We start from the raw sequence: 23,437 nt of genomic DNA, 5'->3' as shown, positions 1-23,437 counted from the left end.
TCGAGCAGCAACCCATAAACCAAATTACTAATCAATCAAACGACCATCCATTCAAGCATGCTACTAATCAACCAACCAACCAATAATCAAGCAACCAACCAACTAATCAATCAATCAAGCAACCAACCAATTAGCCATCCAAGCAACCTTTTGGCAACCTAACCAGCCGACCAACTAATCAAGTAACCAATCAACCAACCAGTCAAGCAACCTATCAATCAAATAACCAACCAATCAACCAAATAACAAAACAACTAATCAACTAACCAGCCGACCAACAATCAATCAACCAGTCAGGCAACCAACCAACTATCAATCATTCAACAGTTCTACCAACTAACAAATCAAGCAGCAACCAACCAATCAATCAATCATTCTACCAACTAACAAATCAAGCAACCAACCAACTAATTTACCAATCAAGCAATCAACAAAACAACTAATCAACGCATCAAACAACCGACCAACAATCAACCAACTAACTAATTAAGCAATCAACTAATCAACCAACCAATCAAGCAATCAATCAACTGAATAATTAACTAATCAACCATTCCAGCAAGCTACCAATCAACCAATCAAGCAACCCAACAATCAGCCATTCAAGCAACCAACAAAACAACTAATCAACTAACCAGCCGACCAACCAATCAATCAACCAGTCAAACAACCAATCAACCAAATAACCAACCAATCAAGCAACCAACCATTCAACAGTTCTACCAACTAACAAATCAAGCAGCAACCAACCAATTAATCATTCTACCAACCAACCAACCAATCAAGCAACCAATCAATCAACCAACAAACAATGAAGCAATCAACAAACAATGAGCAAACAACCAACCAGCTATTAAACTGATCCAAAATTATTTATCAGATCGCTCACTGCAGGTAAACTATCAGAATTCTAAATATTTAGGACTTCTGCTAGATCAAAAATTAACTTTTAAAAATCACATTGTAGGCCTTCAAGCCAAATGTAACAAATATATTAAGTGGCCACTTATAAACAGAAAATCAAAACTTTGTCATAAGAACAAACTTTTGATTTACAAATAAATTTTTAGACCAGCCATGTTGTATGCTGTGCCAATATGGACTAGGTAGTTGCTGCAATACCAGAAAGAAGGCACTTCAGAGGATTGTTCCTCCTCGGACCACCACGATTACCAGATGGTCTTCCTTCAGTGAGGTTGTGACATGTTCGTTTCAACAATTCTGTCGAAAAATCGCATGACGGGAATGAGTAGAGCACACCAGTTGCTTCCGTTTCTTTATTGAGTAAGGATATAACGCCGGCCGCTTCTTTCTGCTTCAGGTAGGACACGAGATAACGCAGTGGACGCGTCTGAACCCTGGCATCATCCGACGATGCTACCGATGACGTCAATCCCGGCAGGCCGAGAAAGATTGCGTGCGACGATGACGTCGATATGCGCTTCTGCACATCTTCCAACTTGGGTTGATCGAGGCGTAGTCGCTGAGTAATACGAAGGTGGTGTTTACCTTCCTCGTCCTTCATCAAGCTGTCCACTATTCCGTTGTCTCCGTCCGTTAGGTGCAACTTGGCGGGGAATAGAGAAATCTGCAAAATCAGCGCCCCTTGTCAGACTGTGGTAGATTTCCGTGCCACTTCTGGTAACGTTCTTGCATTCAATAACATGCCATTCCTACAAGACTGCGTCGCCTCGGTGAACGGGAACGAGATCTATCGATTCCTGGTTCACGTGATCCAGAACGACGGCGTGAATCATATTCGCCATCGGCTCCTGATCGACGCCATTCATCATTGTCCCCGTGGTGCGGTGGGCCATCACGATGAAAACCGCCACGGAAACCACCACGTCCGCGGAATCCTCCACGGCCGCGGAACGGTTTTCCACCATAGCCGTACGATGAATTTTCCTCATATGATGCACCGCCTTCCGGATATTCGTAGTCGGGGCCGCGACGATACTCACCGCCTTCCTCAAAACCTCCACTGTTCTTCGAGAACGATGGTGCTGTTCCGTTATCAGCAAAATCGATACGAATACGACGATCCGGTGCCCCTAACGGGAATCCACGCATTTCCTTCACAGCAGCCGTAGCAGCATCAATATAATCGTACAGAATGTAGGCCTGGGTGTCCCCTTTGTTATATTCATTCTTTTTGATGGCACTAAAACGGTCGAACTCACGCTCCAACTGAGTAACGAAACGAACAAACAACAAACGAACCGAAACGACGTCACAAGGTGAGGGAGAAAAACAAACAAACTGTCAAAACGTCAAGAGGGGGTAAGTCAGCGTTCGTAAAATATTTATGTAATTCGTCACCCACGAGGGGTATTTTCTTCAAAATGAAGAAGAAGACATGGTGCCCGATTTTCTGATGGTTTTGTACCGGACATTTCGGTCTATGTATTCGTCAATGGTATTAGCGCATATGCAAAATTGAGAATTCGAATCAAGTCTAATGTAAATCTTGCCACATTGTACGGTAAATTGGGGCACGTGAAATATGTGATTTCACGAATGGTATATTTGATTGCTTATGTTTAATGTACAATCCGCAAAAGCAGAATCAATTCATAGTCTAGAATCACTTATACAAACTAAAATCATTAGCCGCTTGCTCTGAATACTACAGGTTGGTGAACGAATTCAACTAAAAGTATATTTTACATTAATAATTAAACATATAAACAATACAATAAACATACAATCTAGTTTTCTCCCACAGCAACTAGCCTATTTCTGCTCTCTAACTCTGCAGGCTAGCGGACGATTCTATATTAACAATTAATTTTAATTATAAACAAATTTACAAACTACCAAGGAACAAACTCACGGTAAGTAACGGTAATATGATCTATGCAAGACGATGACGAAACAGGGACTTCAATACAAAGACTTCGTTACAGCAATGATCTACAAATAACACAATGAATACATCATCTACACTACACTACAATATTCACAATACTCAACAAATTCTCACATTCAATCTTTCACAATTATACTATTGCAGTTTGCCTTGAAACATGGATTATCGATGCACTTTGATAATCACACTTTTTTATTGCGTGTACACAGTTGCCGAATTCTTTTTCGCGAATCCTACTAAATAATATTATTTTCTGAAGGAAATAATTATGAAAACTGCACAACTGGCAACCTTGGCCATCATTTAGAAGGAGAAAATGCAAGAAGTTGCAAAATGCGAAAATGTCAGAAGAAAATGTTCAAAACAAAAGCACGTGGTTCTCACACCGTTTGCTTTCGTCTGACATTTATCGATGTCAAAATCCATTGTAATCGACACCGTCACACTTTTGGTCACAGTTTGGAACCGTCACACTTTCAAACTGTGTTGTTCGATTTAGTGTGAACAGCGCAATATCATACACACATTTCATTCCGCTAGAAAGAAAACCATCTTTCTTCATTCCTTCTGTACAGAACCATCAACAAATCTGTTATGGCCGTTCCTTTTTCTACCGCTTTTGCTTCAATTAGCTCCCTCATGTATGTGTGTCAACATTGAGCAACAACAAAACGGAACGCGTTCGCTACATCGCTCATCATGCGCGTTCACGCTATTAACCCTTTCAGGCCCGTCGGAATTACCCACGGCAACAACTGTCATTTTTGCACAAACCGAAAATGTCGGTAGTGAGTAAACTGCTGAGATCACTGCCGAGCACTCGGCTGTGCGGTTCTCGGCAGATTCAAACCGAGATTCGAGAACACAGAGAAACAGACGTCTCACTCTACACATGTATCATCGTTCATCTTTTTAACGGTGAGTTCAATTTTTTGTAGGTGGTCGATCGGCCACCGATGGCGCTTCCATCGGTTTTGCTTGTGTTTGACGTTTGCTCACTACCGCCACCTGGTTGCCGCTTGTCCACCTTCAGTGCTTTCAGCATTGGGCGGTAATGTTTTCGTGACGATGATTTTGATTGCATTTTGTTTTAAGTGAGACGTCTGTTTCTCTGTGGATGATACATGTGTAGAGTGAGACGTCTGTTTCTCTGTGGTATCGCTGTTTTAATGTATATCTAATATTTGCTATATTTTTCACTTTTTGCCTTTCTCGTACAACAAAGTTGTACGAATTCAACTCAGGCCTGGGATTTGTCACCTTCATACAGGGAAACCATGCGACAAAACCAAAGAGAAAACAGTCACCTCAAACTGGACAACAAAACCTAACCAACGTAGCTCGATACAGCGTACTACTGGTCTCTCGCTCCGACAAGACATTTTGAATCTTGTCACATACTTATTTTGTTACGATATAGTTGTCGTGTGACGCTCTCCATCACGACTAAGGTTTTGCACAACCAGACGGATTAGAATAGTTGTCATGGTTATTGACAAAAAAGTTCGTCATGTCACCTTCGAATTTTGTCGCGATTTTTGCACAAACCGAAAATGTCGGTAGTGAGTAAACTGCTGAGATCACTGCCGAGCACTCGGCTGTGCGGTTCTCGGCAGATTCAAACCGAGATTCGAGAACACAGAGAAACAGACGTCTCACTCTACACATGTATCATCGTTCATCTTTTTAACGGTGAGTTCAATTTTTTGTAGGTGGTCGATCGGCCACCGATGGCGCTTCCATCGGTTTTGCTTGTGTTTGACGTTTGCTCACTACCGCCACCTGGTTGCCGCTTGTCCACCTTCAGTGCTTTCAGCATTGGGCGGTAATGTTTTCGTGACGATGATTTTGATTGCATTTTGTTTTAAGTGAGACGTCTGTTTCTCTGTGGATGATACATGTGTAGAGTGAGACGTCTGTTTCTCTGTGGTATCGCTGTTTTTAATGTATATCTAATATTTGCTATATTTTTCACTTTTTGCCTTTCTCGTACAACAAAGTTGTACGAATTCAACCAGGCCTGGGATTTGTCACCTTCATACAGGGAAACCATGCGACAAAACCAAAGAGAAAACAGTCACCTCAAACTGGACAACAAAACCTAACCAACGTAGCTCGATACAGCGTACTACTGGTCTCTCGCTCCGACAAGACATTTTGAATCTTGTCACATACTTATTTTGTTACGATATAGTTGTCGTGTGACGCTCTCCATCACGACTAAGGTTTTGCACAACCAGACGGATTAGAATAGTTGTCATGGTTATTGACAAAAAAGTTCGTCATGTCACCTTCGAATTTTGTCGCGACAAAAATTGTTGTCGTTGTCAGCAAAATGTTGTCATTATGAATTGATGACAAAATGTGGGGAAACTGAAATGGTGTGGTTTCTGGGTTTAGCCGTTGAAGCCGGCTAATATGTACGGCATAATAATAATATGTCGAATTTTGGAGATTTTAGTCCAGCTCCTCCTGTTTAACCAAAATCCGTCATTTAATTACATATCTAAAATGTATGTTTAAAAATCACGAATGGTTTGTAATGATCCATATCCAGAAATCTTTTAAGCGGGCCATTAACACTCGAGCACACAAGCTGTTGTATTTTGAACAACATAAACCAAAAAACATACCACGCTGTACATAGCATGAACAAGCCCGCATGAGCGTTTCATGACAGTACACTTATCACGTAAGCACTTATGGGGGGAGTACTATCATTTTCTTACTCTCCATATAAATAAAAAATAATGTGTAAGAAAAAAATTTTACATGGGGAGGGGGTTTCGAAAAAAACACAGAAAAATGCAGCGTAATAAGTGTACGGCCCCACAACAGTAAATGTATCGAATGTTCCTTAATTGCCCCTAATGTAGGATATTCGCTCAAATAAAATTCCGTATTTCTCTTATACATAAAATATTGCAGTCAAATAAATGTCTATCAGGCAATTGCTACAAACGGTGTACCGGTCAGAATCCACTGAAGTAGATATTTACGCGGACGATTGTACTGCGTAAGTCAAAACCGCGTAAATCACAAAAACCGCGTAAAAACGACTTTATCAAAAATCGCTGTTTCGTTGGCTCCGATTTTTTTTTTCAAAACCAGGTGAACAAAATCGGTTTAAAAATCGTATAACCGTAAACCGCGTGAAAAGCAGGCAAACTTGTGTTGCATTGAGGCTCAGTTATTCGACACTGGGGGATCTTTCTCTATGCAAGAGACACTTGTTTTTTTTTGTTTATATATTAGGCCGTTACAAATATTTAATATACTTTTTGTCCTACTGGTCTCCGAAAGGTCAAGGGGGGGGGGGATAATAAAAAATAAATATTAAAATAAAAAAATCAAAAAACTTCTCGGACTTCTCTTAAAGAATGTTTTGAAAATCCTCAAAATTATCCGAATTTTATTTTGTTGCCCCCTCAAAATATTATTTTTTTGGCAAAAAAAAATCCGAGGGGGGGAGACAAAATAGATTTTAAATATTTGTATCGGCCTTATTATGTACGTAACAACGCAAAAATTGAATAAAATTTCTTACTTCTAAACAGAAAATCTGTCAAAGAAAAAAGAAATAATTAATTATAAAGTGCCCTTTTCGGTATGATAGGTTTCAAATTTGTCCGCTGCTATTGCTCCTCCACGCAGATGGACAAATAGAAGATGCGACATAACTTACTTTCGGGACCAATGTTGTGTCGTGCACAGAGTCGGAACTGTATGCGTTGTCACACTTTTGTCGCAGATGTGTGCTCTAACAAGACATACAACAAAAGCAAATTGTCGCGGTTGGAAAAAGTTGTCATCTGGTCGTGGGGGTCCAGTCGTGCGACGGAAAACTGGAAGTTGACAAGTTTTTTTTGACTGACCATGTTTTTATGTATCTTGTCAGGTGTCACTGACAAACGCGACAATTCCCAGGCCTGAATTCAACACATTGAATCGAGAAAGCCATAATCATCACTGGGGGATAAATCTGGGTTTTTTTGCTTTTGCTTTACATTTTACGGACGTATCAATATTGCATCGGAATATCGATGATTCAACGCCGACGAATATTTCGAATATTTCGACAATAAAATCATCGATCCGGAAGTATCGATAGTTTTTCCGTAAAACGCCCATTCCTAGTGCATGGCCATGATAAGATGAAATATTTCACTCATTTCGCGTGTGCATTGGCTATTATGTACACGATAAATAACAGTCATAATATTATATTCATCCGTTTGACGTTCCAGGAGGTTTATGTTTACTTTTATAATGACGTTCGCTCGTCTGATGGAAATCAATTAAGTAAATAAGTACACTCCAAACTTCAACTGCAGCAAGAACAGGAATAGCGTGTGCAAGACCGTTATATACAACTGACACTCCTTAATGGCTTGTAAATAACAAATACATAACCGCCTTTACCTCCTGCAAAATGGAAATCCTCAAGAACTGATCAATCCGTTGTGCACCTCGCTTGGCAAGGACGAAAAAAGTGCTAAATGTTGCAGAATATAATAGTTTTTTACTAATTCGTGTTATTTTTACGTTTCGGAACGTGTTAAATTTATTAGTTGTACCTAGATAAGTTGCATTACGAATGCGAGTTTTTCTGTGGTTTTAAATTGTGAGAAAAAATATAGAGAACAAATAAAATGGTGAAAGTTTTAAGTGCCAGCGCCAGCAAGATGTATAGAAATTCCGAACAATACAGCGATTGTTCGAACTTACTGAAAGCAGGTAATGTTGCTGTCGTCATTTTTACATCACAATCAATAATAAATCGTTTGTTGAAACCATGGGCTTGATAATCGCATTTAAAATGTGATCGTACCTCCATTTGTTTCACCATCTCCATTTTGTACTAAAATCGCTTCCTTTTAACAATCCTAACCACAGGGCTGGTAGTGATTAACCTTTTATCTTTATTAAACAAGTCCGCTCTCACATAATTCGTATATAATTAATTTTACGCTATTCTGCAGCTTTTTCCGTTGGCCATTTTGATGCAAATACTTAAGATTTTAAATTAACTCATATGGGTTATCAGATCAATCTGCTATTTTTTCCGTAATTAATCTTCAGTTTAGATTTGTGATTTAAATCCACCTTATCGCACATTAGGAATTCCTAAGCAACATTAATCACAGGTGTGTGTATTTATTAAATTATCTCATCCTACGAATACAGATGACCCACCGTTGGAAGAACTCGATCCTGCTATATTGAGTTGCGGTCTACCGGCGATCATTTTGTCCGAGGTCCAGCCCGTTTATGCACCGCCGATTCGATATACGGTCGGTCAGCTATTAGCGATTAGAAAAGCTAAATCCTGCTACCGTCGGCCGTCCGCAGCAGACGATCCCAAAATTTCAGTTTTTTCCATATGGAAAACTCAGCCGAATCATCCGTCCAATCGCCGTGTCAACAAGCCACCGACAGTTCATCACCCACAGCCGCATAAAGAGAACTGCAGTGCTGCAGGAAATAGTGCGAACAAAGAAAGACAGGAAGTGGTTGGAAAGTTGAAATATCACCACAATGGACGCGAGAACGGTTTTGTCGGTCCAAGGTAGGGTTATTGTTAGCACGCTCTTTCTCTCATTCTTGACTAAGCTAAATTAATAAAAATCTACTGTTTGTTTGGTTTATCCTCTGATTTGTTATTTTTACCAAAATTGGATCTACCATCTTTGGATCAACTTCCGATGATAAGCATTTCATATTTAACGTCTAGATTTTAGGCAGAAGCTTCTCAGTGATCGGATGCTCGGGAAATATTTTATTTAGCTCAATTAAACTAACTCAAAGAAGCAATTGACAGATTTTTCTTTGTGGTTTGTTCAACCTTTTTGGGGTAAATTCTGTTTGTTTTATTAGTTTAAATCTTTTATTTTACCACAGGTTCAGACGTAACTATGAATTCAGCAACAGCCATCATCATGTGATCGTCAAGAGCTACAGTTCCGATGGTGATCAGCATCATCATCATCATATGCAAAACACCATCATCGAAGAAGAACCGGAATGGGTGACTGCTGGTCCTACCTCGCGCTTGGACACAATAGAACTGCGTGGCTTTGATGATGACCTGTCGGTTTCGCAATCATCTTCCGAAAAGACGAACACCGATGACGGGAAAAACTCCAGCAAAAACTCGGGCAAGCATATCTCCTTCTACGACGAGCTGCACCATTACGAGCATGTCCATGCCAAGAAGAGCAGTGGCGACCATCTCAAACCGCATGACTCATCCGGCGGGCGTGAAAATGACATTGAAAGTGTTACCACGTCCAACACTGGCTCACCGCCACCGGCCCGCAGTACCCCGACGAAGCATTTGAACGAATTCAACAACATGATGGAAGATGCGCAGAAGCACAACAGCGGCGTCAACGTGAACAACTTTGAGGAGTTTATGAAATTTGATTCACTGCTCGGCGTAAGTTTTTGTTCCTTGATTTACATATTCGGCCTTTCAAATAGGGCTTATTTTTCAGGCCTGGTAGCGGGTCACTTTTTAGTGACTTGGTCTCTTTTTTCGGGTCAGTCACTAAAAAGTCTCTTTTTTCGAACTCAAGTCACTAAAGTCACCTTTTGTCGGAAAAAGTCACTATTTTTAACTATTTTGAAACTTTTGACTATGTGTTGTTAGGAGCATCGTCGTGGAATGAAAAAAATACTGAAAATTTTGTAACTTCATTAAAAGATGCTTTATTCATGACAGACATGAAATGACAGATTTAGGAAAATTATCACTTAGTACTTTTTGATCCGTGAGCTATTCGGAACGATTGTACGACATTTTGCGGTAAAACATTCCGCGGTTAACCATTTCGCGGTCTACCATTTCGCGTTCAGTATCATATCGCGGTATAACATTTTGCGGTTTATATTATTTGGCGGTATACCATTCCGCGGTTAGTACAATTCCGCGGTGAAACTTTTCGCGGTCAATACCAATTTGCAGGTTTAATTTTACTAATGTTACAAGTAGTTCAGTAATGTGTTCTTTAGCTTTGTAAAGCCTTGAAATTCACCTAATTATTATGTATAGCGAATAATCATTGAGTTTACACCAGACTCATATAAATTCAAATCCCAACAAAAAAAATGTTTTAAGCAAAACATATTTGCAAATACGACTACCGCCACCGCACCGGGGGTGACAATGGGTCTGGGGATGCGAATGGGTCATCGCTTTCACCGGCAGTTAGGAGGTCGAAGAGCAAAATCGTTTGAAAAGGTCTCTTATATTTTAATCTTCTTGCCCTCAGATGGATTCAATCCAATCTACAGGCATTCTAAGAGGTTGAAACAGTGACCCATTCTCACCCCCATTTGACCCATTGTCACCCCCGATGACGGTATGCAAAGAATGCGAAACAACATAATTTGCCTTCTACCGGGCAAATGCAAACATTTAAAGAAAGCAAAACAACGGATTGCTTTGCCTTATACCGGGCAAATGCAAATATTTAAAGAAGGCAAAACATCACAATTTGCCTTATACCGGGCAAATGCGAACATTTAAAGAAGACGAAACAACACATATTGTTTTTTACCGGGCAAATGCAAACATTTGAAGAAGACAGCACACGATATTTAGCCTAATACCGGCTAACATTTAATGAAGATACATTTTGCCTTATGCATAATTTTCAGTCATTCCATCTTCTGAGTTCTACCAGAATACCATAGCCTTTTAAGGTATTAAGACAGCGACCTTTACCATATGATATAGTGTATCTTGATGACAAAGTTCACACATCTAATATTGACAATAATGTATATGTCTTTTGGAGATAACATAAAATAATGCGTAAAAGAAAAGAGAAAAATACTTGAAAGGGAAACGCAATGAAAGAAGCGGCCATATAAATAAGAGAAAATTAATAGTTGGTAGAAAATATTGGCAAACTCTTAAAAATACAAAAAAAAGTTAAAAAGATAAGCAAAGCTTGAATACCGCGAAACGGAATATCGCCAAATTGTATAAACCGCGAAACAGATTACCGCCAAATGATACAGACCGCGAAATGGTACACCGCAAAATGTTTTACCGCGAAATGTCGGACAACCATTCGGAACATCTTCGTAACTCTAAATTCACTGTGAATCTCGGAGTCTTGGAGTCTTGGAGACCCATGATGTTATATACCAACCCGACCAGTTAGTCATAACAATTATATCAATATGTGTTACAAATAACAATACTTGAAATACTTTCTCTGTCAAAAATGGATAAAAGAAAATTTCACGATCGTCATAACTTGATTATAACATAATGTATTATGCTTATTTTACAGAAAAACAAAATTGCCAACATTTTTGGTAGATAGGAATTGGAAAAAACTCAAAGGTGCAGCCCAATCGGGTTGTACGCAAAGGTGACGTAGGACTACGTAGCTATACGAAATGGATGGTATTGGCCATAATAATTTGTGTTTCTTTATTAACATTGAGCAAATTGCTCGGAGGTCAACTGAATCAAGAAGGCGAATAGTTGATCCCAGTTGGATGGACTTTGCTTCTTCTAACCATGGAATTAACATGACTCATCGGCCGCATCGCCGCTGAAATCACTCGACTGGCTTTCAGTGGAGGATATCACAATCCTAAAAGACACCATCCTCAAAAATGTCCGAAATAAAGGAGAAATAAGCAGAATCAGAAGTGGCATGAAACCAAACGTAAATATATTTATTTGTGACGTTTGGTTTTCGCCCGCGATGGGAACGTACGTGGCAAAGTGAGGAGAACTTCAAGAATTAATTACACATAGTTCTTTTCATGACTCAAACTATGTATCTAAGAAGAGGTATTGGCGTATTCATCGATTATGCTGTCATTGGCGGAAAGTGAAATTTTCTGGCAAAATTATTTGGTTTTGTTTCTGTTAGTCATGGGAATTGAAATCAGTTTTTTTCCGAGCCACCATTCTATACAAAAGAAGGTCAATCCGAGATAAATTTTCTTCAAAGTGCAGCAATTCATTAATAGCGAATTTGATAGCGCGTCGGAGGGAGATGAGGCAGTAAATTTGACATGATGGGATCACTAACAGCAACCAAGCTACCACGCCAAACCCAATGCCACCGAAACAGTCCATTTTCGCAATTAACTCTTCCGTTTCGTAAAATTTTGGTCCTGAGAAGAACCAATTTTCTTTTCCCAATTCCCATTCCAATAACTAACTGCATTAAATCGATTGTCGACACCTTGCGTTGTAGTTACGTTGTAGTTGTCCGACCGTCACTTGATGATTTTTCGCTAAGCCTCCAAAGGTTGAAATAAATTTGCAGCATTGCCACACTTCCGCCCACTTCGTGCTGCTGTGTCCGCTCCGCTGCACCTAATGTCAAACCGCTCTCTGTGGAATCCGGATCAAAATTGCTCGCGCGCGCCGAACAGCAGGTTTCTTGTATTTAATAAATTAAGCTCGTTAGCCCCGCCCCTTTGTGAACTGATATGGGTGTAAATATAATGTGCACTCATAACGATTAATGAAGGGGCGGGGCTAAGGAAATTACTTCATTAGATATAAGAAAGCTGCTTTTCGGCGCGCGCGAGCCATTTCGATCGGGTTTCCACAGACAACGGACCGTTCTTAGAATGATAAATTCCAAGAATCCAATGAAACTTTCTCGCAAGATTCTGAATTTGGTTATGAGATGTTGTTTATCTAAGATGCGTATTGTTGCGAGGAATGACATCAGAAATTTGACTCAAGACGAAGCTTCTCCATATTACAAAACATTATCTTTCGGCATCTGTCTGTCCGAGCGACGTTCACCGATGGGTGGTTGCTGTAGATCGTTTCCACTGAGGTGGCGTCTTCATTGATTTTATACAAAAGAAGGTTGATCCGACTATCCGAAATAAACTTTTTTCAAAGTGTAAAACTCAATCGTAAATAGCGAATTTGATAGCGCGTCAGAGGGAGATGATGTAGTGAATTTTAATGGATGGAATTACCAACAGCAACCAAGCTACCACGCCAAACCCAATGCCACCGAAACAGTGCATTTTCGCAATTCTTTCTTTTTATAAAATATTGGTCCTGAGAAGAACCAATTTTCTTTTCCCAATGTTCTTTTCCAACTAACTGACACCACAATTTGTAATACATTTTCAGCATCGGCACTGGCGGTGCGGGATCGCCATAGTGCTATTTTTATGGTCAACCTTTTCTTCATATGAAATTCTGGTTCGTTGAGGTTGAATGATCTGCAGCAACACATCGAACACCACCACCAATGCGATGGATTTTCTTTGAAAATGTTATTAGCGCCTCCGTGATGCTGTGTCCGCTCCGCTACGATCGCTTTGATGCGTCTGCTATGCGTAAAATCTTATTCAAACTGAGGATTAGATCCAAACCCGCAAGTGATTGATTTTTGATGTCTGTGCTAGTGATGCATGTACGTGATTGGCTAGTTTACCTATTTCTAAACTTTTTTATCAATTATCGATAATCAGAGGCGTCGCGTGATCGATTCTTCAACCTGTGCACTATATTATTATTTCGAGAAACACATAAAAGGGACCTGAAATGATGAACGAGTCATTTTCCAGCGCGTCTCTCAATATGTTTGCTTATTTTGTTGCATCTAGCTGGTTCTTGGCAACTATTTATTTACTGAATTAACTCAAACAAAACTAAGCTTAAAAGTGATAGTTCTTATAATTAAAAGTTTTTATCATCAGAATCGTTTCCAATGTGACAAAAAAGACAAATATCTATTGGAAATTATTGAGCTGGCACTTTCAATTTTAATTTGAGTTATTTCGTAAAATGGGACGAGGTTTTAAATAAAGAAACAAAATTGGAATATATTAATCATGCAAAGTTACTAATAATAATTTGTAATAAGCATGTCATATCAGAAAAATAAAGTCTGTACACTAAATTGAACATGAAGTTCATAGCCTTAACTCTTCTCAATTATAAATAATTATTCTATTTACAATTTATTTCTTTGATCAATATTCTGGACTGGACAGATATCGAACAGCTCCCTAACTAAATATATTAGATTTCTCGAAAAAAAAAACCTTCAGAAACAAATTTCTTTGAAAATGTTGACCCATATTTGATTTCTGTATGTAGATTTTCATCAGAAGATGAAATGTCTGTTTATATTATGTTAATATTGTTGGATACTTCAGTGTAGAATATAATAAGCGTATTTGTAAACAGGCTTTATTGCAAACGCTTATATTAGCAGATGACAATTTCTGTTTGAATTGAACTAATGTCGCACTAGTACTATCGGACAGCACATTGTCGCCAGGATTAGTGGATATGTAAACGGGCCTCCCATTCAATATCAAATATCAAAAGCGCTTTTGCTGCGCGGTGCTTATTCAAAGCGGAACTTTTGTCATGGAACGCTTTGAGGGAGCAGAAATGCGCGCGCTTTACTCTTCTCTTTCGATTTTGTTTCGATCGCGCTCTCTTCACCGAATCGCGCATGCGCTGTTTGAATGAAGCGGTTCTCGACAGGCACCAAACCGTGCACTGCAGCGAAGAACGCTTTGACTACCTATACATCGCCGATTGCGGTTACAGCAGATGATCCACACATACAAAATAATGCGTGTATGATGCATGACAAAGCGTTCCCGGCTGGAAGTTCCGTGTTGAATCAACATGTGCTCGGTGGGGCGGTTCGGTATCGTAGAGAAAAATATAACGCGCCCCCATCGTAGCATTTGGTTACCTCACATCACATGCCGCCTATAACAAATCATGCATATTTTCCGTTTATGTCATTATCATTAGTATCATTAGTCAAGTTTGCATGAAACATCTATCAAATGCACATAACTCAAATATATGTTTGGATTAGAAAGACAAAATTTTGAATGTTGGGGATAAAATTGTCACAGGTTGCACATGCGGACGCGACGCCTCTGTCGATAATAAATAGTTAAAAATCAGTATTTTCGAATGAATACAAAGAAGCGTTGACTTATCCTTGATCGAATGGTCCAAAAAAATTGAAAATCCATCGAGAAACGGCTTAGATATTAAAGTTTAAAGTCTATCATATTTTCGTGACGGTCCCCGATTTTCGCAATCGTAAAGTGTACCCCAATATAGAAAACACAGACGTAGTCCTACGTCAAAACGAAGTTGCCACTTTCAGTATATCTTGATTTAATCGAGAAAGGCATCGTCACCGCTAGGTGGATTAATTTGAGTTTTTCTACCGTGATCTCTACAATTTGTAAAACTTTGATCGAGATTCGCACAGCCGAGCCCCAGCAAACATGTTTCTTGCTGAGATTTCTGTTAAAGTTGCTGAAAATCATCAAAAAATTGCGGAAAATAAGCTAATAAAAATTATTTTTGCCCGGATATCAGTATTTATTTTGCTGGACTCACGGCTGCGCCGATTTTCGCCGATGTGTAGAAATAAAAACTAAGTGTGTAAGAGATCTCCTATGGGATTTTTTGTTTCATATGTTTTGCTAAAGAGCAAAATGAATGGTCTCTCGAAGTCCCGAAAAAAATCTTTAGCTTTCAAAATTATTCTTGAGTTTCAAATTTATGAGCTTTGTGTTTCGAATTAAATCTTTGTCTAAAAATTCATTAAATAAATTTCTACCATAAGAAGTGGCAATTTCACACACAATCGAAGATTTTCCGAATTAGTTCGAATACAAAAATATTGAATAGAATAAAATAAAACAGACTCATCATATTTCACTTGTCATAAGACGAATTAATCCATTGGATTTCATCACTTTGTAAAGTTTGATCAGTGTCTTATACTTGAGTCATCTTTAGAGACTGAAGACCTAATACGTCTTTTCTGTTTCTGAGGTCAAAATACGTACACTTGTAAAAATTTCAAAGTACTGAAATTAAATGCTTCATGAAAAGGGAAGACATTCCACTAAATATGCACAGAATTTCCTTTTCATCGGATTTGTTGTATAATGTTTTAGCAAATCATATTTTTTTTGGAATTATTTGCCCAATTTTCGGCCAATAAGGATATTAGGGGCGACATAATTTTTTTAAATGGCCTTATTAACTTCAAATAAAAGTCAATTTTTGTCATTTTTGTCATGAAATTAGAAGTCACTATTTGGTCACTTTTTCTGCAGCTGAAAGTCACTATTTTGTCCCTTTTTTCGTCAGTGTTAGTCACTAAAGCAGTAGGTACTGGAAAAGGTCGTGATCGTCAAAAGACAGGGAGAAAAGCGCCTTTTTCTATTTCAAGCGACCAAATGAAAGAATTGTGGGTTCTTTGATCAATTTCGCATGAAAGGCAGTCATGAAAGGATGTTGTGCTTTATTTTAAAATTAAAATTTTTAGTTCTTAATTATTCTAATAGATATATGCGAAGAATAGTGACTAGTCGATAAATTAATCATACTTTTAAGCAGATATTGCACACTTTCATGCCCTGTCACGGAACAATTATTATTTGAGATTTTTTTGGCATGCCATTCATCCTTCGCGTTTCTATAGATATTGAAAAAGGCAGATATGTAAACATCGCGTGACATCTCTTATTGAAAATGAGAAATTACACTACTGCACTAAAGTCACTATTTTGAGCGGCATTGATTGCTACCAGCCCTGATTCTTTCATTTGATCACATCAATATGATCGTTTTCAGGTCATTCTCCTTGTACAATAGACCTTAGTTTAGTTTAGTTTATTGAGAATAATCACGTGAACCTTTTACCACCTTTTACATCAAATGCTCAGGTGAGGTCAAGGAAGCAACCATGTTGAACTATGGAAATTTAAACTCAGGTAAATATAGTAATCATTTCCTGGTACTTATTGCGTAAAATTTACGTTTTACGCTTCCATACCAAGGGCGACATAATCGTTTTTTTTTTCGTAATTACCCTTAGGGATCGTACACTAATTACGCAGGGTGTCGACTACCTGGAAAAACCTGGAAAGTCAGGGAAAATCAGGGAATTTCATTTTGAACCTGGAATGTCAGGGAATTTTGATTGAGGTCAGGGAAAAAAATCGCAAAACCCAATATTGAAAATTTGTAGGTAGTTATTTTTTTAATTTCGAGCAATATACTAAACTAAGGACACTTATGATTAGCTTGATTGACTGTACCCATCGTAGTTGCTAGTCGTGATTGGCCGAGAAACAACAAATAATGCACAGCTCACCAATTGAATAGTTTTCTCGGGACTAGAAAGCTATTTTCACTGTACATGCTTCGGAGTTTCTTTAATCCAAGACCAATAACGATGCCGACACTCATTGCTACAAGAGACCGAGGAATCCTCTGCATCTCCATGAGGGCACTGGTAAGGATGTTAATTGGGAAGAAAATATATTGGAAATCGCCTTGGTAAGCGACTAATTATTTCGATAAACAATACTCCGAGGCAGTTACAGTCGAAAACCACCTCCACTATCAAGCTATAAAGCTCATTTTTTGTGTGGCCGTTGGCAGTCTCTAGACCAAAAGTCTACTCCGGGCCCTTTTCATATTCCCCATGGTAATCGAGTTTGTTTCTATTGATCTCTAAGCAATAACAGAAGTTCCAAAGCCACGTTGCTCAAATGGTCACTGTTGAGACCTGATCCAAATAGTCTTTTTTAAAGTCCCCTTTAATATTTTAGATTATTTAGTTTGAATGGTTTTGTGTCTGAATCGTTTTGTTTTTTTTTTTTGCAGTTTCTTTATTAGTAGCGTTTGAGTCATGTTCCCATCAAACAAAAGTAGTTCTGAAAGTTCTTTCAAATACTTAATCATCAATCGCGAGAGTCATTCCTTATAAAATTATTTTGAAGTACTTATGATACAGGAAAATTTCATTTAATGCTCTAATGAACTCTACTAACTCTAATGAAAAACCTAATATATCACATTACCTTTTGATAAAAATGTAACGCCCAAATGTTTGAAGATTATCTAGTGAAAGCAGTCGAAACTGAATCAAATGGTTGCAATAGGCCATAGTTCAGAACAGTTCAACAAACAATCATCAAACATGTTCAATCAACAACCAACAACTAGATATTTGGAAGCTTGTTAAACGAAAACCCCGAATAGTATCTTTGTTGACCTGTGACGGCACTCTACAGCATCGGCCTCATCTCCAAACATGATTCTGTAGGTAATGTTTTAAAAACATTTCGTGAACCTTCATTTGATGATGGGCGTCCTTAGGTGGTCAAATTAATGGTCATGTAGAGAGAAAGGTAGTGGATAAAAGCATCACATGGTCTACCTCATGTACATAGGTGGCGATGATCTCAATTAAACCACATTAAACGTGTTGTGATGTTGTTGTCAATGGTAATGTTTCAGTTTTACATTCGCTGCTTTCGATTCTTATAAAACAATTTTATCAGGAAGGGTTTTGGTTTGAAAATTTTGTCCAGAAATCACTTAAGAATTCTCACTGAAACATAAAAAAATCTCAAAGGAAGCTGTCTCGATAATTTTTTATCCTGGAGCTTCTTGATGGATGTTCAGTAGATTTTTTCAAAAGCTCCGCTCCAAAAACTTGGTATGATATTTACTCAAATTTGAATAGAATGTCTTCGTGAAGAGATTCATATAAAAAAAATATGCAAAGGAATCTTCTAACATATTTCCACGAGTTTTTCAAAAACTCTATTAGATGTTCCTTATTAAGTTGCTTATTTTTTCCTTATCCATTGCTTTATTTAAACCGAAGGCCACAATCGACAAACATTAAACGACCTGACTGTGTTCAAACCAAATTATTTACAGTATTGCTGTTGTTAGAATGTTTTGCTGGGCTTACTATAAGTGCTGCATAGATTTATGTGAGCTTGCAGGGATTGCATTCATGATTATCTGGAATTATCTTAACTATTTTTAGAAGTCCATAAACTTCACAAAGAGTGAATAAGAATACTTACTTCGTATTAGAAGGATCTCTAAAAGCTTCAACGATAGTGGGGAAAGAGTTCAAAAGTCGTGTGAAAAGATACAAGATTTCACACGAATTTCCAGAAAGATAATGAAAACTTCAACGATTTGAAGAAGTCCGTCAGTAGTATTGGAGGTCTATTGCGACTCGATGGAATCCGTGAGAATTTCTAATGGTGGATGAAGGCACCACGAACTTATAACATTAATTGGAGCCAATTTTGGAAAGATGTGAATTATGAAAAATTTTCAGAAGTTCTGCGCATTAACTTGAATCTTTGTGAACGACCAGAATTGCCTACAATATTCTCCAAATCCTTTATGTTCTGTTTCTAGAGGTCATTAGGCTTCCAGTAGCTCAGGAACTCATATGGGCTTCAAGGTTTTGTACATGCAGAGATTTTCTAACATTTTTCATACCTGGAATATTTCGAGGAATGGTCTGGAAAGTCAGGGAATTTTATTCTAAAATTTGAGTCGACACCCTGATTACGTAAGCACTTATAAGGGATGGGGGGTCTGTCATTTTCATACTCCATATAAACAAAAAATAATTTGAATGAGATAAATCTTACATGGGAGATGGAGTTCAAAAACCCGGAGAATATGCTTACGTAATTAGTGTACGACCCCTTAACCGATTTACTCGCAAAAAAATTGCATTCGACGGAAGTTTTGTCCCATTCCTTTTGAAATGGGACTATGGGATCAGAAGTTATGGCCAAAATACAAATTTTAAAACCACAGTACTTTTTTGGCACATTTATGCTCATCCGATTTGCTTGCAACTAGCTTGCAACAAGGTGCTTTCGGCGAGAAATTTTATATATATGCATAAACAAATTTGAAAGATAAAACATATCCACTTATGTACTAGTTTTATTTGAGATTTTTCATATATATTTTTTAACCCTTTTGAACAAACGAGAAAGGCACCATCCCCGCTAGGTGGATTAATTAGGGTTTTTTTTTTATTTTATTTCAGTCCGATTCAGTTGCTGGAAACAATGCGCAGTCTGGATCACGCTTTAGCAAATGGTTCCGCCGCGGTGGTAATTCGTTCAACACATCCTCCGGTCAAAACTATGACGGTCGTCGGAATGCTTCGTATTTATCGTCGGACAACTATGTCCATGGAAACAATAACCGTTATCCGGCGGACCGCAACTATTATCAGCAATATCATCCGCCTCGTTTCTCGTCGCAGGCCAACCATGGGCCAGGGGACATCCCAGCGGATTCTAATTCGGCTTTTAGGCGCCTGGTGGATATGATGGCTCAGAATCGCGTGAACAACAACTTGGTAGCCCAACAGCAAAATCTCTTGCAGATGCTGAACAAGAACCAGCAAAGCGAAAGTCTGCGTCGTATGCTGATCAAAAACACCGTTGACAACGCATCCGATGCTAATCGCCAGCAACCGTCGCAGGGTCCACGTGTTCCTACGCAATTCGAGCTTCAGCTGCACACCCAATCCATCATGCAGAATGCGTTGCTCCGTAAGAAGTTGCAGGATCAACGAAAGATACTCCTCGAACAAAACAGCCAAATTGCCGAAATGGCCGCTGTTGTTGGTAAAACGGAACCAAACGCGGAGGTACAGCAATTTGTCAAATCAGTTTCGCCAAACCTTCAACGCAGTCTATCGATTCTGAGTCAAACAGCCAATAATGGGGGCGGAGGAAATTATCGCTCGTTCAATCAAACCTTCCCGAGCAGCAACGCCAGAATGGGAAATCAGCCCTTCGCTAGCGCGTCGCATCATCCCGATTTATCGGCTTCGTTGCGCCAGATGTTGTTACCGAATCACCATCAGCAGCAAGGATCGCGTCCGTTTGGCAATCGACGTCGTTTCGAGAAGCGATCAGTCACGTGGAAAACCCCAAACTGAGCAGCAGCCAGTTTACTGCGTATTCGAAACCGATAGTGAATTGAATGCCACGTGGATGAAAAAATCATCTGTTAGTTGGAATATTAGTATTTCGAGCATTTTTACTTTGCCACTTTTGTTTCATATTACCATTTATTCGTGTTTCGTTCTTTACCTACCTTTAGATACTCAATAATGTCTCGTTTGTTTATTTTCGTATCAATTCTTTTTACGCTGAACGGAATAATTCGACTTCAGAGTTGTCGGATGAGTCCTCGGGCATAGATGAATACCAGTTTTTTTTCACGTTAGGGAAATAGATTTAAGACGATTGTTTGTATTTTGCAAGAACCAATAGTTCTATCCTTATACCTCTTTTCCATTTCTGATGAAACATTTATCATTCTTCACAAATTTTGCCAAATAATTGTATTATCTCAAAAAGTAACACATTACATTAGTTTTACTCAGACTGAATTGGCTATAGTGGATTTACATTTTGAATCTAAGACTTTATAATAAACAACATTGAATTTTGTAAAATCGGCACTAAATCTGTAATCACTTGAGAAAGTTTCCCACACATGCCTTGACAAATTAGAGAGATACGACTTTCTGAGGAACCCAACTTCTTGCTTGTGTGAAGTTGTAAGATCTCCGAATTGTCCTGGAATTTGAATCAAATGTTTTACCGAATCTACTGAAGCTTGCATGATGTCACAAAACAGATAGGCATGATAGAACAAACTGCAATTTTCAAAGTAGGATCTTTGCGTATCAACAATCGACGAACGGCACTCCCGTATATCCAAGGTGAAAGAAAGAGACATCGAAGCATGCGATGCTGCTCTATCTTATGCACGTTGTTCATTAAAGTTTGACTTCCACCGCTAGGTTCGCTAGCGTTTCAAAATTATGGAAGGACCACATTCCATGGCGAAGATGCCTATATGTTATGTGATGATGTCCTCAGCCGCGGTATCATCCCAATCATACCCTCCGAATATTCGTCTTTTACTTGCGTCTCAATTCCAGGTATATGAGATGTTTAAAAATCTCCAAATTATCCTGAAGTTTGAATCAAATGGTCTACCGAATCAACTAAGGCTTCCACGTTGTCCCCAGCCGCGGTGTCGACCCAATTTTGTCTTCTGCTGAGTATCGGTCTTTCAATAACATCTCAAATAAAAGCATATAAGATGTTGTAAGATCTCCAAAATGTCCTGGAGTTTAAATCAAATGGTCTATCGAATCAACCAAGTCCAGGTTAATGAGATGTTTTCAGATCTCCAAATTGTCCTGGAGTTTGAATCAAATGGTCTATCGAATCAACCAAGGCTTCCACGATGTCCCCAGCCACGGTGTCAACCCAATTTTGTCTTCTGCGTATTTATTTATTTATTTATTTATTTAGGGGGAATGACGGCTTTGGCAGGTTTTGTTCTATTATTGGCAGGGGGGTTTTTTATGACTGACTAGGCTCAAATTTTGCTTAAACATTCTTTGCATATCAAAGAATATTGTGGCCAAATTTCCTAAAATTCGGTCGACAAAAACCCCCCTGCCAATAATAGAACAAAACCTACCAAAGCCGTCTTTCCCCCTATTCAACTTTCAACTTATCTAATACAATTTGTTTAGTAGCAATCTAAAATCGTGTTACGGATCTCCTTTCAGCGATATCTTAGCATTTTTATATTTCAGTAATTACGGATATTATTTTACTGTTTAACATGGAAGGAAAAGTTTAGAATTCAAAAAACCTTCAAAATTATTTAGGAAAAAAAAAGAGAAAAGAAAAAGCTTAATTCTACTATCACATTTCGGCCATCTCTTGTAGATATGGATTTGTAGAGGAGGAACAGCTTTGGTGGAACTTCGGTACCAGTCTTTGAAACCAGTCGTCTATACGCTCAACTCCAGCAAGCGTATGTAACTCATCCGTTGGGAATAGGAAGTCCAAATCTAGTATCATCTTTAGTAGGCGATTTTGCTTGACTTGTAATTTATTGCGGTGAGTTTGAGCACAGTTGTACCAGGCAGGGAAGCCATACGCAACCGTAGGCCGGAAGATGGTTTTGTATAGCAATAACTTGATGCTGGGATTCAGGCGAGACCGTCTTTTCACGAGCGAGTATAGAGTTCTCGTTAGATTGTCGCATTTTTTTATACATGACGCCACGTGACAACCAAAGTTTAGCTTTTTATCCAGAATCACACCAAGGTAGCCAACAGTTGAAGACCATGGAATTTCAACACCGTTGCAAGATACGTGTCTCTGCGGTAAGTATTTCGGGCTTCGACGACGTGTAAAGAAGATCGCCTGAAATTTGGCAGGATTGGCTTTAACTTTCCATCTCTACTTCTTCTTCCTTCTTCCTATTGGCATTACATCCCCACACTGGGACAGAGCCGCCTCACAGCTTAGTGTTCATTAAGCACTTCCACAGTTATTAACTGCGAGGTTTCTAAGCCAGGTTACCATTTTTGCATTCGTATATCATGAGGCTAACACGATGATACTTTTATGCCCAGGGAAGTCGAGACAATTTCCAATCCGAAAATTACCTAGACCGGCACTGGGAATCGAACCCAGCCACCCTCAGCATGGTCTTGCTTTGTAGCCGCGTGTCTTACCGCACGGCTAAGGAGGGCCCCTCCATCTCTACTGGTGCTCCTGAATCGAGTCGTGTGCTTCTTGAAGTTTGTCGATTACAACATTTGGGTCGCGGTGTGAAGCAATGAATCCAGTGTCGTCCGCAAACAGGTAATATTGTACCCCGTCAACTTT

General features: G+C 38.9%; 1 protein-coding gene and 1 pseudogene across 1 annotated transcript; one reads left to right on the top strand and one right to left on the bottom strand.

Moving 5' to 3' along the window:
• Positions 1-1,137: 1,137 nt before the first annotated feature.
• On the bottom strand, positions 1,138-3,298 carry LOC134203995 (RNA-binding protein spenito-like; annotated as a pseudogene).
• A 3,994-nt stretch (positions 3,299-7,292) lies between these two features.
• On the top strand, positions 7,293-21,274 carry LOC134204000 (protein cup-like). The gene is made up of 4 exons (XM_062678836.1): positions 7,293-7,609; positions 8,060-8,441; positions 8,774-9,311; positions 19,762-21,274. Exons 1-4 carry the CDS (start codon positions 7,525-7,527, stop codon positions 20,665-20,667), a joined length of 1,911 nt encoding a protein of 636 aa, XP_062534820.1. The 5' UTR covers positions 7,293-7,524; the 3' UTR covers positions 20,668-21,274.
• The last annotated feature ends 2,163 nt before the right edge of the window (positions 21,275-23,437 follow it).

This window comes from Armigeres subalbatus, unplaced genomic scaffold, assembly GCF_024139115.2.
Source record: "Armigeres subalbatus isolate Guangzhou_Male unplaced genomic scaffold, GZ_Asu_2 Contig323, whole genome shotgun sequence".
Lineage (NCBI taxonomy): Eukaryota > Metazoa > Arthropoda > Insecta > Diptera > Culicidae > Armigeres > Armigeres subalbatus.
This window is presented reverse-complemented; position numbering and strand designations above follow the sequence as displayed.